At 34.0% G+C, this 18,011-nt stretch overlaps 5 protein-coding genes and 1 long non-coding RNA gene across 7 annotated transcripts; all 6 read left to right on the forward strand.

The window, feature by feature from the left end:
* Positions 1-1,729: 1,729 nt before the first annotated feature.
* Positions 1,730-2,757, forward strand: LOC116344194 (galectin-3-like). The gene is made up of 3 exons (XM_031772628.1): positions 1,730-1,837; positions 1,925-2,010; positions 2,073-2,757. The coding sequence occupies exons 1-3, from the start codon at positions 1,808-1,810 to the stop codon at positions 2,398-2,400; spliced, it is 444 nt and encodes a 147-aa protein (XP_031628488.1). The 5' UTR covers positions 1,730-1,807; the 3' UTR covers positions 2,401-2,757.
* On the forward strand, positions 2,687-3,721 carry LOC116344195 (galectin-7-like). Its single transcript, XM_031772629.1, has 5 exons — positions 2,687-2,818; positions 2,872-2,957; positions 3,024-3,213; positions 3,276-3,414; positions 3,487-3,721. The coding sequence occupies exons 1-4, from the start codon at positions 2,789-2,791 to the stop codon at positions 3,405-3,407; spliced, it is 438 nt and encodes a 145-aa protein (XP_031628489.1). The 5' UTR covers positions 2,687-2,788; the 3' UTR covers positions 3,408-3,414; positions 3,487-3,721.
* A 277-nt stretch (positions 3,722-3,998) lies between these two features.
* On the forward strand, positions 3,999-5,303 carry LOC116344270 (galectin-9-like). Its single transcript, XM_031772738.1, has 4 exons — positions 3,999-4,143; positions 4,334-4,419; positions 4,486-4,690; positions 4,755-5,303. The coding sequence occupies exons 1-4, from the start codon at positions 4,114-4,116 to the stop codon at positions 4,869-4,871; spliced, it is 438 nt and encodes a 145-aa protein (XP_031628598.1). The 5' UTR covers positions 3,999-4,113; the 3' UTR covers positions 4,872-5,303.
* Positions 5,304-6,003: 700 nt separating this feature from the next.
* On the forward strand, positions 6,004-7,408 carry LOC116344231. Its single transcript, XM_031772685.1, has 9 exons — positions 6,004-6,111; positions 6,194-6,270; positions 6,339-6,359; positions 6,438-6,575; positions 6,659-6,754; positions 6,832-6,936; positions 7,008-7,037; positions 7,103-7,179; positions 7,254-7,408. The coding sequence occupies exons 1-9, from the start codon at positions 6,070-6,072 to the stop codon at positions 7,322-7,324; spliced, it is 657 nt and encodes a 218-aa protein (XP_031628545.1). The 5' UTR covers positions 6,004-6,069; the 3' UTR covers positions 7,325-7,408.
* An 838-nt stretch (positions 7,409-8,246) lies between these two features.
* LOC116344531 lies at positions 8,247-8,739 on the forward strand. The gene is made up of 3 exons (XR_004201417.1): positions 8,247-8,442; positions 8,511-8,534; positions 8,647-8,739. It is a non-coding gene; the product is annotated as an uncharacterized LOC116344531 (long non-coding RNA).
* Positions 8,740-10,100: 1,361 nt separating this feature from the next.
* LOC116343958 (putative vitellogenin receptor) lies at positions 10,101-17,380 on the forward strand. Of its 2 annotated transcripts, XM_031772293.1 has the most exons (15): positions 10,101-10,289; positions 10,422-10,617; positions 10,910-11,243; positions 11,360-11,400; positions 11,527-11,616; positions 11,712-11,878; positions 11,945-12,280; positions 12,369-13,329; positions 13,390-13,731; positions 13,804-14,335; positions 14,407-14,551; positions 14,615-14,774; positions 14,860-15,111; positions 15,186-16,636; positions 16,721-17,380. In XM_031772293.1, the coding sequence occupies exons 2-15, from the start codon at positions 10,434-10,436 to the stop codon at positions 17,108-17,110; spliced, it is 5,385 nt and encodes a 1,794-aa protein (XP_031628153.1). In that variant the 5' UTR covers positions 10,101-10,289; positions 10,422-10,433; the 3' UTR covers positions 17,111-17,380. The 2 variants fall into 2 exon arrangements, with proteins under 2 accessions (XP_031628153.1, XP_031628154.1); XM_031772294.1 differs by lacking the exons at positions 10,101-10,289; positions 10,422-10,617; positions 10,910-11,243; positions 11,360-11,400 and having other exon boundaries at positions 11,527-11,615; positions 11,710-11,878.
* The last annotated feature ends 631 nt before the right edge of the window (positions 17,381-18,011 follow it).

An 18,011-nucleotide genomic window follows, 5' to 3' on the forward strand; every position in this document is an offset into this window, starting at 1 on the left:
GTAGTCCTTATAATCCTTCTTTAAAAGCTTTTTCCACGACTTTTCAATTGTACTTTTCGATAAATCCCACGCCAATTTCAAAAGCATCGATTTCATGCTTTTGTAATGTTTCTGCAATAATTTTGGCTAGCAGCATATTTTTGCGGTTGATGTTCATTGAATTTTGATCCGTGCCTGCGTTGCGTTTGCGGCATATGATGTACATTGAATGATGCATGCATCATTCAATCTACAGCATAAATGTATGTATTCCTGAACGGTTGTGCAGAACGCACTAGATATTTCGCGAGCTGTGGAAAAACAGTTAAGAAAGAAACGAAAGAACTGATTGAAAGACTCAAAAGAATGGGCGAATTGGCAAAATTTTCCAGGGGGGGAGGGGTGATTTTATAAAAAAATTCTAGTCGACTCAAATACAAAAATCAATACAAATTTCGTTTTAATTTTTTTTTTTTTTTGCTCTTTTTTGACGGAAATACCTAGCAAATCGGGAAAAAAAATTCTCCGCTAAAAACCCTAGCAAATTTTGACAAATCTCTTCAATTTTCTACATTGATGAGCTAAAAAAAAAGGTCTTCACTTTTTGAATCAAAAACCCTACCAAATTCGAATAATTTTTCGCGAAAATATTTTCTCGTTCAAATCTCAAAGTTGCTGAAGAAGACGAAACGTGGAAGGATTCGATCATATTGGAGGAACGTTGGAACAATCTATGTTCGTTGACTTTCAATTATCGAAACACATGCAACTTCAACACGCAAAATGTATACCAAAAAATGGAACGATCCAAGGACAAACTTGATCCATTGATGAAAACTATGAAACGATGGTGCAATCAAAATCGTCGTCGTAAAAGCAATCGTACAAAAAAAGCACTAAAGAGATTCGGTATGTTAAAATCTATTTATTTTAATGTTTTTATTTCTGTAGGAGATGCCATTCTATTTGAAGATTCATCAACTGAAGGGGAATTTTCAGTTGAGGTTGAAATTCGTTTTGAAAAAAAAAGACGAAAATGATCGGCATGCTTACCACGACAATTGTCTTGTAGGTTTGCGTACATATAAATTGGCTCAATATTTAGAACGACGGTGCAAAATCAATTCGACGTTATATATTGTGTTGTTTGATTTTTTCATTCATTTGCTCTATGTTCTTTTATCTCATTCAGGAAAAATCGTGATCATGAATATGTAAGCACACAAAACCGATGTAAATCCATGTCAGCGAGAAATTTTGTCAATAAATTATAAGAGCACAAAATGATTCACAAAATCCAGAAAATAAAACTACATTTAAAGAATAATTCGTACAACATTTATGGATTCATGATTTTGTGCTTATGCATTTTACTACTTCACATTCAACTATTTTTCCCTGACGAATAATTAATGTGTTTTTCGAAATGAACAATTATTTTTTTCGATATTTTGTTCAAACCATTATCAACCATTAATTGATTCATTTCCATTGATTTTCTTTTCACTTCTGTTCAGATTCAATATTCTTCGATTTTTATTGCCTCCAAACTCAAAATAATTCAAAAAGAAACCACTAAATTTGTTCAATGGCGGGGGTCAATACTTGAGGCTTTATGAATATTTAAATTTTTTCAGAAACTTGATGAAACAAATAAAAGAATCTTTAATTATTTGTTCATATATTAATGTTCAGATTTGGTATAAAAAGGCGTTAATCGAACATGAAATCAGTCATTTCACATTTTAAAATTTACAATTGTTTGCGGTTTTGTTCCGCTATTTTTGAAACTAAATTTTTTCTTTGAAATATATAAAGAACTCAACAAATGGCTTCACTACATCTTACCATCAATCCAGTAATTACATATTTTTTGAAACTTACCTAAAATACCTAATCATCTAATTAAAAGTGCAATAAATGTATTGCTTTTTAATTCCGCTAAGCTCTTCCATTATTGCGTTTGATTCCAGAGGATCTTTGTAATGGAACCACGATTGAAATTACTGGTCAAATGCTTCACAGAGATAGGTTTGATTTTATATTTTAAAATATGAAAAATACATACATTTCAATAATAATTACTATGTTAGATTCTGTGTGGACTTTCGTGATGGTTCTTTTGTAAACTTTCACTTAAGTGTACGTCCTTGCGACAATAAAATCGTACGAAATCATAAGATGGACGGAGAATGGCAAAAAGAAGAATGCAAAGGTGGATGTCCAATTAAATATGGTGCACCGTTTAAAATAGTTATAGTGGTTGAAGAGGACAAGTTCAAGGTCAGTCATTTAGTGAATATTTTGTATGCGCTTATATCTAAAATTGGTGGCGCCACTGGTATATTTGATGGAAAAAGAAGAACATGTTTGAGTCTCACTCGTTTATATGTAAATTACATAAACATTTCCAGGCCATGAGTTGATATAGTATAAAAACTATGTTTTCTTTAGATTTGAATCTGATATGATTAGGCAAAAATACATTTTTGAAGGAAAAATATATTATCTGCGAGAGGCTATTATAATCTAAAAAAAAAAACTTTTTAAGTTCATGGGTTATACTTCAAACAAATCACACAATATTAGGCTTGAAACAGTAGGAATGAATAGAACATTTGCGATAATTCAGTATTATCTCTAAAATGAAGTATCCGGTGATTATATTTTAATTTCTCTCTGTTTGGACACAATAAAATGTATGCTTGAGATTTGTTATTCTTCAGTTTGTCGTTTTGTTCAAAGTTCGAACTAGAGCATGCGAAGTCTTCAAGTTTATCTTCTGTTTTTTAATTGTATTTAAATTGAAATGATGAAATCAACAAGCGTTAAAAGTCCGGTAAGTACGTGAAGCACATGGCAGTGACTCAATTTATATTTGAATCCTTCTAGAAAGTGCCGTTGATGCATCGGCTTCCAGAAAGTCTTCGCCATAAAAGTGTGATTGAAATATCTGGTCAAATGCTTCAAAGTGACAGGTTTGATTTCATAACTAAAAATATATGTGAAAAATACACACATTTAAATAATAATTTCTATGTTAGATTCTGTGTAGACTTTCGTGATGATTCTTTTGTAAACTTTCACTTAAGTGTACGTCCTTGCGACAATGAAATCGTTCGAAATCATAAGATAGATGGAAAATGGCAAGATGAAGAACGTGATGGTGGATGTCCAATTAAATATGGTGTACCATTTAGAATGGTAATTGTAGTTGAAGAGGAAAAGTTCAAGGTCAGTCATTTATCGATTTGAAATAATAAGATGAATTTCAATTATTTTGCTCTTTGAAAAAGGTTGCCATAAATAATGTACCATTTTGTAAGTTCAAACATCGCCTTCCATTGCCATTTGCGAAATTTCTTTACATCAGTGGCGAAGTGAAAATTCATTACATCCAAATTGACAATGACCGTCATTTCAAATAGCTTTCAGGTAAAAAGATTTAGATTAATGGCAAATTTTCAACGAACAAATCATTTACATTTTACTTATTTCCATCAATAGCACGTCGAGCATATTTGTAATATGTCATCAAATCAAATTAAACCGATTTCACGATGTTGTGAGGAAAAAAAGACGAACATACTTCAATAAATAAATGTCGTATTAGGTTATCAATCACATACCAAATTGTATGTCATTTTTTAATATGACACTTTGATAGATTCAAATATTTTATAGATCATGAATTTTCAATACAGATGATTTATCAGTTAAATAAATTGAAATGATTATCAAATAATTGACTTTTAAATGTTGTCTTTGTATTTTGAAACAATCTGAAGCAGAAAATACATTTCTAAAAGAAAAATAGATTATCTGCGAATGGGTGCTAATAATCTATAAAAGTGTTTAAGTTCATGCCATACACACATGGGTTATACACAAACAAATCGAAAATAATTTTTAATCTTGAAGCAGTAGAATCGAATGAAACATTTGCGATTATTCGGTATTATCTCTAAAAAGAAATATTCGGTGATTATTTACTAATTTCTCTCTGTTCTGACAAAGTAAAATGTATGCTTGAGATTAGTCATTTTTCAGCGTGCCGTTTCGTTTGAAGTTCGAACCATAGCATTCGAATTCTTAGAAAGTTTATTTTCGTTTCTTATTTGTCTTTAAATTAAAATGATGAGATCAATATGCGCAAAAAATCCAGTAAGTACATGGAGCAAATAGCAGTATACATATATTGAAAATGAGAAATTTAAAAAAAATTCTATTGAAAAATGGAAAATTTTACTTTTTGGTGTAATTTTTTTATACGAGTGGTAATGAAATGTTTTCCTAAATTAATTTTATCGATACCAAAATAAAAATACTCCATTTTTTATTCCAATACTTCTAGGAAGTGCCGTTGTTGTACTCGATTCCAGAATGTCTTCGCCATAACAGCATGATTGAATTATCTGGTCAAATGCTTCAAAGTGGCAGGTTTGACGGCATAACTTAAAATATATGTGAAAAATACACTCAGTGCAGAATTGATTTTTATGTTAGATTCCGTGTTGACCTTAAAAATGGATATTATGAACCAGACGGTGATATAGCTTTTCACTTGAGTGTTCGACCTTCCCTTTATGAAATTGTCCGAAACCATAAGGAAAACAAAAAATGGCAAGAAGAAGAGAACGAGGGGGGTTGTCCAATTGAGTATGGTGGCCAGTTTAAAATACTTATTTTCGTTGAAAATGATATGATCAAGGTCATTAATATTAAAATTGGCATATATCAAAAAATTGCATTCATTTTATAATTTTAAAAAATAGGTTTGCATCGATAACTGTAGCTTCTGTGAATTTCGACCCCGACTTCCACTGTCATCGGCCAAATTTCTTTACATATGTGGAGATGTGACGATTCATTATGTCAAAATCATACAATAGAAATAGATATATAGATATCTACAGATATTAATATATGGATTTGCAAAAAGCGCTCATTTAACGCTTCCCTTCGCTCGGACGCTGTGTATGCTGAATACAATGGTGTCATTGTGTGAAAGTAAAAAGCAAAAAATATAAACATTTTAAATCATTTCAAACAATGACATTATTGTTACGTTCATATACACAGCGTCCGAGCGCAGGGAAGCGTTAAATGAGCGCTTTTTGCAAATCTATATATTAATATCTGTAGATATCTATCTATCTATTTCCATTGTATGGTCAAAATTCAAATAGTTGGACTTGTGCTGCAACAATAGTTGGACCTCTTTTAGCTTGCATCTTCGGTATAATAAGATTCAACTGATATGTGTGATTCAATAAATTGAAATGATTATCTAAAATATGCAAATAAATGATTTTTTAAATATACTTAATAATAATCCCGACGAACTCTTGTCATAAAAAAGATCCTGTCCATTTACAAAAAAGAAAATCTGAAAAAAAGTTAGTTAAATGAATTGATAAAATTTTTGAGAACGACTCGATTTCTTTTTTTAAAATGGATGTATAAGAAATGAACACGAAAAACTTTAATTCTGGCCAAAGCATTAGAATATCTTAATAATTTAATAGTAAATATTCAAGTATTCTACATAATTTGTTTGAATATTTTAACAGCAAATAATGTAAATCGATTTATTATGACTGAATAAATGTGTCAAAATTAGTTTGTTTGTTTTATTTTTACTACATCCTAACATCGATCTATTTGATCTTATCGATCTACTTGAATTGGGAATGAAAATAATATTTATTATGGCAATATTGAATCAGTTGGTTATAGCTTTATAAGCGCGTATAAGTAGAACTATGCCATTTTTACGCAACATTTTCACGCAAATTTCTTCGATAAAACTCAAGTGACGCATTTATCATGATAAATAATTGTTTCTTTTTTGTATTTGTCTGCGGGTTGACTGAACACATGTGAATATGAAAAAACAAAATTCCAAACACAAATTTCCAATTAAAATCTTACTGAAAAACTCAAAAATGTCAATGACGTCTACAACACAATTATATCCACGACTTCACGACTTATGCACGTGTCATCTTTTCGGTATTTAAGACGAATGTTCGATACACGAAATTATCAGTAACATTTCTGTACCTATTCCGAGCGAAAAGAGTGAAAATGAACCGTTTTGCGATTATTTTTGTTGTGGCTTTAGCAATTGTAATTTTAAATTGTTTTTTTTTATTGATTTTATACAATTGTGGAGTCTAATCTAATTGATATTATTTATACAATACTTCAGATTGCTTCTAATGTTCAAGCGGGGGGAGATAAGAAGAATTATGACGATGCCATCGGCGAAGTTAAATGCAATAAAGGGTGCGTTTTGACATTTATTTTTCGAATTTCTTATTTCATTACAATAAAATGCTATTCATTTCTTCCAGTTTTAGCAAATTTTACGCATCGTAAGTTCAAACAAAAAAAAAACGAATTTTCAATTCAATTTTATTTTCAAATTATTTTTTTATTAAAATATTTATTAGACTAATACGGTATTGTATTACAAACGATGAAACTACACATGAGTGTCAAAAGACTAAATACTATACACTATCGCTATCATATCTTAAGTCGGCTTGCAACGAATTCAAAAACTTGTGCACCAAAGAATTCAATTCAAAGTTAGCAAATATATCCATTTTGTTTTATAAATTTTCCCGAAAGTTATCTTTGATAAAATTCTAATATCAATACTACAATTTAGGAAGGCAAAAAAATCGAAAAGTGAAACTGACGAAGAAATTGCTTTCAAAACATTAGACGAAGTTACGACTAGACTTTTTACGGAGTTTGAAAAAACGTAAGATTTTTTTTTTTTATAAACTCAAATGACAAAAAAAAAATCATAATTGTAATAAATCAATTCATAAATAACAGATTAACTGGAGAAGATAATCAACGAGCGAAATATGTATTAAAGGAAAAATTCACAACTGATCCACTTAAATTTTTCTTGGGCCTTTCAATTCGAAGAAGTGATCTGTGAGTTTGAAAATTATAACGAATTAGTCTGTGTGACATTAAAATAACGTTCGAATAATTCATTTTAACAGGGAAGATGATATTCAGGCAATTGAGAGAACGTAGGGCATTATTATTATTTAGATCAATGGGTTTGAAATTATCTATTTTTTAAATTATTTTAAAGATTCAAACGTGTATCCCGTAAAGAGGCACTACTCCGTACATATTTACTTGAAGGAAATGAGCCCGCTGACGTGCCAGGTAATTTGGTTCCACTTTAGTTAGACAAATTTATAGTATAGAATTACCTAATAAAATATTATAAAAATAACTAGAACGTTTCGACGCTATATTTGGAACGATGTCTCGAATGACTTCACTTGAGAGCAGTGCATCGTTAGAATAAACTGTACTTATATTGATAAAAAAAAGATTTTTTTAAATATAATGAATGAAACGTAAAAAATACATTTGAAACTTTTTTTGACAATTTACTGAGAATTATCTGAATCTTGTAAAATATAGCTGTGGAAATATATCTCTAGATAGTTTAGTTATATACAAAACAGTGTCTTAAAATATAAATTTCCAGATCCCAAATTCTTCTTCTTTCATTTGAGTTAAATTGTCCAAAGATGATGAAATTGTGTTTGTAATTCAAACGTTGTATTGACAATATTTTTTCCTAACTCTATATATACTCTTTAAGCACGCCTAGTAAAAATTCAAAATCGTCCTTGTTAAAATGATCATTGATTTTGCTGGGATCTTTATTAATTAAGTTTAGATCTTATCAAGCTAATAAGGTCAGTGCTGATCGAAAGAAGTGTTCAATTTGTAAACAGCCCTGGAGATTTATGTATATATTTGACGATTTCAGGTCAATTTTACGATTTTTTTAACGAATTTACGATATCTCGCCAAACAAAATTTGCTTCGATGAGTAAATATGAATTTATTACATAGTATTGTATAAACTTGCAAAGGTATGTATCCTTACATTTTACATGCGTCGTTTTTTATATGACGCAACTTCAACTTTTATTACGTGAGTTTAATTAATTTCAATTATCACATGTCATAATACGCAAATTTGAATTTTGGAATTTTGTTTATTTGCTTTTCCTTCTTGAAAACGGTCTATTGGAAAATTCGAATAATAATATTAAAATAAACACAGACTGCAGGACTAAAGAATTTTAATGACGAACATAAACATAGTTCAACAGTCTCCATCACATCTTACATGCGTGGTTGTCGATCACTATATATAAGGCGAATGATCGATGTGCCAAACTATTGGTACCTTCTCCGTATCTATTCTGAGCGAAAACAGTCAAAATGAAAAGTATCAAGATCGTTTTGGTCCGAATGTGGCAATTTATTTGACTTTTTTATTCATTCCGTCTTAATTGAGTTAAACAAGTAATAAGTTTTACTTTATTTTATGTTAGATTGCCTCTATGCAAACAAAGAGAAGAAAAACTTTGACGATATAATGGGAACACTTAAAAGTGATAAACCGTACGTTTAAATTGATCACATTCTCAATATTCTTACTGAATTACAATAGAAATATATTTGTTTGTTAGGTCTTGGGGTCGATTTTATACAGCGTAAGTCAAAGTATTGATTAAAACAGAAGTTTTCATCTATCTTTGAAACCTTTTTCAAAGATATGAAGATGTGTCTCTTCAAGGCGCTGTATTGCGTGTTTATATTTTTAAGGGTGAAGATCCTGCCGATATTCCAAATGAATGTTTCAAGAACCTACTGACAGAAACTTCCAAGGCATTTCAATTGAAAAAAATCCGAGCGGTCACCAGAGTCTTCGTACAACCTTTGTTTTGTATTCAAGTTGTTCAATAGGAAAGTTTCTAAAAAAAGTAGTAGACAAATAATAGTATGCGATTAAGGAGATTATTTGTGTGTCAATAAGTGTGTAATTACCATATTGTCATGTATCTTGATCAGAATATAAGTCGATTCCTCATTGAATCGATTATCAGTTGTAAATCGAACGATTCAAAATTAAAGTATACAATAAAAATGAATATTATTACGATAATTTTGGTGCTAATTTCATCGATTGTAATTGTCATTTTTTTATCAGGTGTAAAGAAATATTTCTTTTCGAACGAAAAGATTTCATTTTCAGCGAGACGTGCATTCGCAAAAAAATGTTTCCCTTTTTTTGTCAAAACTTCCGTGAAATTTTACATTTCTGTATTCACATTGAACGATCGATTCGATCAAACCTCAGTACTTTAGTCGTATGTAAAAAATGTCTTAATTTTATTCTTATAGATATTCTGTGATGTTCATGCGGTGAAAAATAAGAAAAAAAATTACGACGATGTAATGGGAACGGTCGTATGCAACGAAAGGTATTATAATTATGAGTGAAAACATATTTATAATAATCGGTGGAAAAATAAATGAACGATAGCATTTATATGCAAAAAAATATATCTGTATTGAATTTATATGAGCCCCAAATTGTTTGATTTGTTTGATACATTTGCTAAACTTGTAAATAACGAAGGTGTGTGTGCTGTCTTATATTTCTTGAACAAAAATGTAAGCACCCTTGCAATGATCGGAGAGAAATTCACGCTCAATTTCAAAGCAACATTTTCTGTTTTAAGTTGAGAAAACTCAAACAAAAAAGGTATTAAAAGCATTTAAATGTGCTTTGTGACGAATAAAATGAAATGAGAAAATTGCCGAAATATCCTTTTTACTGTTGCAGAAAACCAATTTCATTTCAAATCATTTTCAATGTCAAAAACGTCTTGTTCCTTTTTTCGTTTTTGTTTTCTTCTGTTGTCTACACTTGAACGCTTCACAGAATGCGTTTCGTAAACACAAACTGCGGACCAATACAAAAGAAATCAAAATTAGCATAAGCGATTTCATTATCTATGTTCTTATTCACATTCGTATGAGCACTGAAGGGAGGGAGAAAGAGATCAATAAGACGGACTGTCGATAAACTGTCAACCGACATGCTACCACGCATTGCAATAGTGCGAGTCAGTTAGCATCTTTTGCACGTCTAATGAAACGGCGGATGTATTTTTTTCCTCCAAGTGCAAATATGACAAAGCGAGATGCACTGAATCAATGCTTGACCACGCACAATTTAATCGCTTCGTGCACTGAACTACGTATTGAGTTTGTTCACTTTGTGTATCGACATCTCATAGTTCACACGTTCAGTTTCCAGTGCGTTTTGTATATTTTGCGTATTTCATTTGTATATTTAGATTTTTTTTTATTGTAAATATTCGGTCTATTTGCATGTTAGAATCGAATTATCTCGTACGTGAACCGGCCAAAGAGAATCAACAAAATTCAGCATAAATTAGGTAAGTCGCAGTGTGAAAATACGGTTAACTCGGCTCGTTGCAACTTGACACGTGTTAAGCAACGATGACAAATCCAATTTCATACTTTTTTTATTGAGTTTTTGTGCTTTGTCTTTTCCATATCATTTCAAGTGGCGAATAAAAATGGATTGGCATCAGATACTTTTCTGCTCGCTAGTGGTTTTCGCTTGGCTTAACGGATGTTCTTCGGAGTCATGTACTAATGATTCAGATTTCATGTGTCGGACCGGCCAGAAATGCATCGATAAATCTAAAATTTGCGACAAAACTAAGGACTGCGATGACGGTTCCGATGAAGAAAACTGCGGTAAGTGAACATTGAAAACCATTTATTGGTCTCTCGAATTGTACATGAGTGAGAAATTCCCGTTGAAATTTTTTTTCATCAAAATTGAGGTTATGAAAAGTCGTGTTATACATATATTTTTTCATCATCTCTTTTGTCGCTTCTGAGCCAACATACTAATACATAGAGCAATTTCCATGGAATCAAAGACATTCATAACGAATTCATGCACAAACGTCTAATTGAATGACAAATGATATTTCCATTAATTTTTGGATCCGATTCAAAAAATGCACTACTAATTTTGTTACAGATTGTAAGGAACCGGACTGGTATTTATGTAAAGACAACACAACCTGCATAGATCATTTTAAACGCTGCGATGGACATTATGACTGTCCATACGACGATGATGAGCAGAATTGTGACCACTATGTGTCACATCACGAAGTAACTGAATGTACAAAGGATGAATTCAAATGCGGTGACGGTATCTGTTTGCCGCTCGAATTGGTTTGCGATGGTATAAAACAATGTTTCGATGGAAGCGATGAGAGTTCTGGCTGTGCAACATTGTCACAGAAGTGTACCGGATTTTTATGTAAAAATGGACATTGCCTGACAGACCGAGACTGGGTTTGTGATAGGTAATCTTTGGCACTATTTTCTTGCCTTTTTCAAAACAAAGCGAAAAAATACTTAAAATAATTGGAATATTTTGCCATTTTAACCCAAACGACAATTCGTTTGTATTCATTTACAGGGTAAATGATTGTGGTGACAACAGCGATGAAGCAAATTGCAGTGAGTATCACTTTTTCAATTCTATTCCAATTTGAATGACCATACAATTCAAGAAAATACATTTTTTCCGACCAACAATACGATTGTCACATCAACGAACAATTTTAAATCATTCATTATTTTTAGCATACGATTGTACACCGCAAAACAACCGATTTTTATGTGGCCAAAACGATACCTGTATTTCGCTAGACAAAGTATGCGATGGCAAAAAAGGTAACACATATCTATTGAATAAAGCTACGCTTCGAAAGCTGTTGTCGACGCTTGCGCTATCGCACATTTCATGTGGTTCCGTTTTATTCCAATAGATTGCAGTAATGGTAACGATGAGAGCGATGAATGTGTAAAACTCAAATCGGCTCGGAATTGCACAAAATCGTGTGCGCCAAACGGACGCTGTCATAATTTTCCAAATGGACCGCAGTGTATTTGCCCCAATGGATATCAATTCAACGAGGATAAAGAACAATGCGAGGTAAATTTGGCAATTATGTCGATCGTAGTATATTAAAACGTTTCAATCAAACAATCGGTATTTTAGGACGTTAACGAATGCTTGGAATTTGGTAAATGTTCGCAAGGTTGTGTCAATACATTTGGATCGTTTAAATGTGCATGTGCACCGGGTTTCAGATTGGAGAGAGACAATCGAACATGTTCAGTATTTAGAGTTACAGACCCAATCCTGCTCTATGCCGCTAGTAAGTCGGTTAATTGGATCCAATTACGTGGTGCAACAAAACATTTGAAAAGAGTCGCCGAAAAATTGAATCAAGTCATTGGCGTCTGCTATGATGGAAAATATGTTTATTGGACGGACATTTCTGTACAAGTAGAGAGCATAATGAAGGCAAAGAAGGATGGCAGTGATTTACAGGTATGATTTGACGGAAACCGATTCATATAGGCTCAAAAGCGTTTGATAATCGTCTGAGCTCATAGTCATTTTCATTCGAATTTCACAGACTCTGTTCACAGCCGGTTTGAGTAAACCCGAAGATGTTGCTGTCGATTTTGTCACTGGTAATATTTACTTCACCGACAACGACTATCAACACGTTGCGGTATGTTCGAATGATGCTCGTTACTGCAAAGCCATCGTTACACAGAATGTACATCGGCCGCGTGGAATTGCCTTGCATCCACAAAAAGGTAAAATGTATTGGAGCGATTGGGGTCTAACTCCAATGATTGCCGTCGCATCAATGGATGGAAGTAACATGCAGCCATTGATAACTGAAGATATTACGTGGCCAAATGGCCTGGCGCTCGATTGGCCGAATAACCGACTCTATTGGGTGGATGCAAAATCTCGATCGATTGAAAATTGTCGACTCGATGGAAGTGATCGAAGACAAGTAATCAAACAAGTGTCAAAGCACCCGTATGGTATTGCTGTTTTCCAAGATTCGTTATACTGGTCTGATTGGGATTCGAAAAGCATTCAATCGTGTAACAAATTCACGGGCAAAAACCGAACAACAATCATTCGAGATAATCTAATCTATGATATTCATATTTATCATCCAGCGATGCAAAATTTCAGCAAAAATCCGTGCATTGAAAGTGGATGTAGTCATTTATGTTTGCTCAATGAAAATGATTCGTATACATGTGATTGTCCAAAATTTATGGAATTAACAGCCGATAAACACAAATGTCGAACGACTGACAAGCAAAAGGCCATTTTAATGGCCATTGGAAATCGTTTAGTTATATTCGAGCATCAATCATTTGGCAAACATGAAGACGGCGAGGGAAAAACATTACCATATCAAGTTGATAAAATGACATTCAATTCGATCACCGGCGATGTCATTGTAGCTGATAACAAACGCAAAGTTATCATACAAGTGAGCCTGGAAAACTATGCTACAAAAGTGCTGATGAGTGAAAGCATTAATAACGTAACCGCATTGTCATTCGGTAAGCATCGCAACTTCAAAAAGTAAAATGTCAGAGTTTTATTTTTCCTTCATTTCACAGATGAACTGGCCAACAATTTATATTGGACGGACGCCGAACGCAGTACAATTGAAGTATATTCATTTAATACTCGACAACGTGCTGTGGTGCAACATTTCATGGGATCCGAGACTCCAATTGCACTGGCTGCGATTACAGAAATCGGAAAATTATACGTAGCACTCCGATCATTCGCTCATACACACATTGATCAACTATCGCCAAATGGTAGAGGTCCGCACTTTCATATGCTTGAAGAAGAATTGGGAAATGGGCCCATTTCAATGGTAGTTGATTACGAACTAAAAGAAATCTTTTGGACCGACTATGCTCAATCGAAAATCTCATACACTGATTTTCATGGTGAGTGTGAATTGCATTGGCATTTAATGGATTTTCGGCAGTACCGAAATACTAAACATTTTGCCATTTCAGGTGAAACGCATCATACATTTTTGTACGATGTCAATCATCCAGTGTCGTTGGCTATTATCGGAGATGATATATTCTGGTCAACGAGTAAATCAATCAAATTAAATTGGACGCCAAAGCATAGCTATGTGGGTACGAAGAGCATGCATATTGAGCATCCGTTTACAACATCCACGGCGGCCGATATAGAATTGTTGACAATTTCACCAGTTACTACTCATTCAAAACATCCATGTAATGAAGGCGTTTGTTCGCACATTTGCATTGCAATGGGTAAAACAGTATATTCCTGTTTATGTCCAGCGGGCACAGTATTCAAAAATGCACACAATTCTACGTGCGTTCCACACACTGAGTGCTTTTTCCGTTGCGGATCTGGTGAATGTGTCACAGAAGAGCAGCGATGTAATGGCGTTAAAAATTGCTTGGACTTTAGCGACGAAGAAGATTGTCAAGAACGGCAGAAGTTTGTCACTTGCGAACCGAATCAATTCACATGTCTCGACAGAATGAAGTGCATTGACCGCGAAAATAGGTATATTTTGGACAGTTTTTTTTGTTTCAAAACATATCATGAAATAAGTGTGTGCTTTTGTTCACTTTTAGATGCGATAAAAATATCGACTGTGATGACGGTTCCGATGAAAAGGACTGTAAGGATTACATCAAAGAAACCAAATGTCACAAGAATCAATTTCTATGTTCCAACGGACATTGCATCGATTCGAATGCTTTATGCGATGGTTTCAAGGTATTTGACATTTGATTTTCATTCGAATCGAGGTATTCTCATTAAGAATCTCTTTGCACACAGGACTGTTCATCTGGCGAAGATGAGCTTGCATCCAATTGCCGAAATTCGGAAAGTCGAACATGCAATGCGAACGAATTCAAGTGCTCCAATAACCAGTGCATTCCAAACGCCTGGCTGTGTGATGGTAGTCTCGATTGCTCAAATGATGAAGAAAATTGCGGTAAGTTTTCATGATTTAACTTTGATTGTAGCTTTTATCCTTGGTCGATTGATTTCAAAGAAAAAAAATAACAATTCATCCACAGTTTCCGAGGAGTGCGCCGAAAATATGATGCGATGTGAGCACGGAACCTGCATTTCCAAAGCGCTTTGGTGTAATGGCGACAATGACTGCGGAGATTTCTCTGATGAAATCAATTGTGCAGAATGGTTTCATTCGGAACGGGTTGAAGTTGAGTGTGGTGATGGCGATAGCAAGCTGTTCCAGTGCAAAAGTAACAAAACAATTTGCTTGGACATGGAGAAACGATGCAATGGCTACACTGACTGTCCAAAAGGTATATTTTTATTGATCTCTTCAAACGATCTTCTTCAGTAGGACTAATGGCATCCTTCTTTCAAATAAAATTAGGCGAAGATGAAATGGACTGCAAAGATTGCACCGTAGACGAATTCAAATGTGCCGATAGCGGCCAGTGTGTACTTCAGAGCTGGCGGTGTGATGGCGTGAAAGATTGTAAAGATGCAAGTGACGAAAAGAATTGCAATTCAACCAGTCATCTCTATCATAGTCATCACTACCATGCGAGATGCACTGAATCTGAATTCAAGTGCAAAAACGGAGAGTATCCTTTGTGTGTCGATTGGGATCGTGTGTGCAATGGCGATAAAGATTGTTCGGACGGATCGGACGAAGGCCTCAATTGTGAGTCATCGTGCCGAAATTCGCCATGCCAACACCTATGTAATAAATCACCAAATGGTCCGGTTTGTGCGTGTCGCGATGGATTTGCATTAGATTCGGACAAAAAATCATGCATCGACATAAATGAGTGTGCAAACAGTACATTGCCGTGCGCACAAAAGTGTGAAAATACAATTGGCAGTTATCGTTGTTCGTGTTTCCGTGGTTTTCAACTGAGCGCCGACAAAATTTCATGCAAGTCGATCGAAAGCAAATCATTCATGTTCTATTCGTCGTATGACACCATTTACCGGATGGGTACGCATCTAACGACCGCGATATCAACAAATGATTCAAAAATAATTGGAATGGGCATGAATTTCGATAAACAGTTGCTCTATTTTACGATTGAAGACAGTGAGGCACTGTACGAATTCAATTGGACTGATTCGCGAATGAATTCAGTGAAAAATATTGGTATACCAACTAAAGTGGCCGTCGATTGGATCACAGATAATGTGTATTTCATCGATAAGTCTGTGGCAATCAAAGTGTGTCACATGGAAGAACGCAATTGTATCACATTGATTGAGATGAAATCCGGCGGACACATCAAATCTCTCGATATTGATGCACTTCATCAGAGTCTATTCTATGTAACCGTGAAAAAACCCGAATTCGATACACTGAAGAGTACAGTCATCGCTCACAAATTGGACGGCAACCGAATACAAGTATTAAGCGAGGATTCATTTTTTGTGTCAGCACTTACATCCGATTTTTACACCGAACGTGTATACTATGTCAGCTTTGATACACGGTCAATTTGGTCCGTGAAATACGATGGTACGGGCAAACAACTGATGATTACACGAAACGAGTTCATAACACGACCCATCGGAATCAATCTGTTTGAAAGTCATGCCTATGTATCGAATGCTGATTCAAAAATCCTTGCCAAATGTGCACTATATGGTGATAGAGTATGTAAACCGCTTGGGTTGAACGTCAATCAAGCGGATAATCTAGTAATCGTACAAAAATCGCGACAAAAATCCACCGAAAATTCGTGTACAAACCATAAATGCAATACGATTTGTGTACCAACCGATTTGGGCCGGAAATGCATCTGTGACTATGGCCAAACGATTGCGGAAAGCAGCGAATGCAATAGAGTGGTAAGTGCATACATTTTCATTGTGCGTGTGTTAACAAAACAAATCACATTTTTGGTAATCAAATATTCTTCAATTTGTGCATAGGGAGCACAACAAAACCAACCGATTTTCCATCAACACACCACTGGAGACAGGTCGAACGGTGGCCGTATAACGAAAATGGTGCTAGGCACTCTTTCCATTATCATGGTACTGTTGCTGGTTGTGATGGGAGCATTGTTCATTTACAAGCGTTTATATGGGAAACAGAACATAAACATAAGCATGCATTTCGAGAATTCGCGATCGGCTATTGATGCAGCGCGTGTGAAAATGTCCAAACTCAATGAAATCATGATTCATCGAAGGGGCAATAAAAACAACAATCAAACGACCACGGCCAAACAATCGACTGTCGTCGAAGAACAGGAAATCAGCGGTTTTACTAATTTTTCGGATACCACGCTCGACGATACACAGAGATTATTGATATAAGTAATGTATTCAGTTTTTCTTTTCAACGAAACTGTCAAACATTGTAAATAGAATAATTTTCTGTATTTTGTCGATGATAGTTGTATTTAAAAAAAAAAAAAATTTGGCTATTTGTTTAAGCCGTTTAAGTTTTATATATTGTATTCAATACGCAGAGAATAATATGATATTGTGGAATACAAATCATTTACCTATAAAAATGCTGGCATTACTTAAGAAAAGTCATCATTAAATTGTGATAAAAGTAGGGTTTTTGTAAACAGTAGAAATGCATGGTATTATTTAAATAAAATTGTATGATACTCAAACAATTGGATTTGTCATTCAATTGACCCATCATTCAGCTCACTTCACTTTTTTTGCAGATATTTTTTTTAGCGTTGGCATTGGCCAATTACCAATGAGGTATTCGATCGTATGTATGACTCGTATGTGATGATGAATGATACGACGACGAAGTTCATACAGTTTTCACAAAATGAAACGTAATGAGTTTGAGAAAGAGAGTAGGTAACATTGACGATTAAGCACATAAGCATGTGTACGTACGCATAAGTATAGTGGAAGAAGCAGAAGAAAGAAGGGAAGAATGTGACTTAAGTTCATCGGAAATGATTTGCATATCAAAAAAATATCTCGCAAATTTTTTTTTTCTTCTGTATCACGACTGCAGCTCAATTCCATTGAGCGGACGAGTAAGCGCATGCCAAAATGTAAAATGCATCTCACATTTGGATTAATCGCGTACACGAAACGCTTCATTTGGTTATTGCATGAATTTGCTCAGTTTTCTGTTGCATTGTGGCAATTGAATATGTCGTATTCTGTATACACAGAAATTAATAGAGCGACAGAGAGTGAAAGAGAGAAGGCACAACCGAGAGAAAAGAGTTTTGTGTTA

This window comes from Contarinia nasturtii, unplaced genomic scaffold (genome assembly GCF_009176525.2).
Source record: "Contarinia nasturtii isolate CC-2019 unplaced genomic scaffold, AAFC_CNas_1.1 Cnas_scaffold_1037, whole genome shotgun sequence".
NCBI lineage: Eukaryota > Metazoa > Arthropoda > Insecta > Diptera > Cecidomyiidae > Contarinia > Contarinia nasturtii.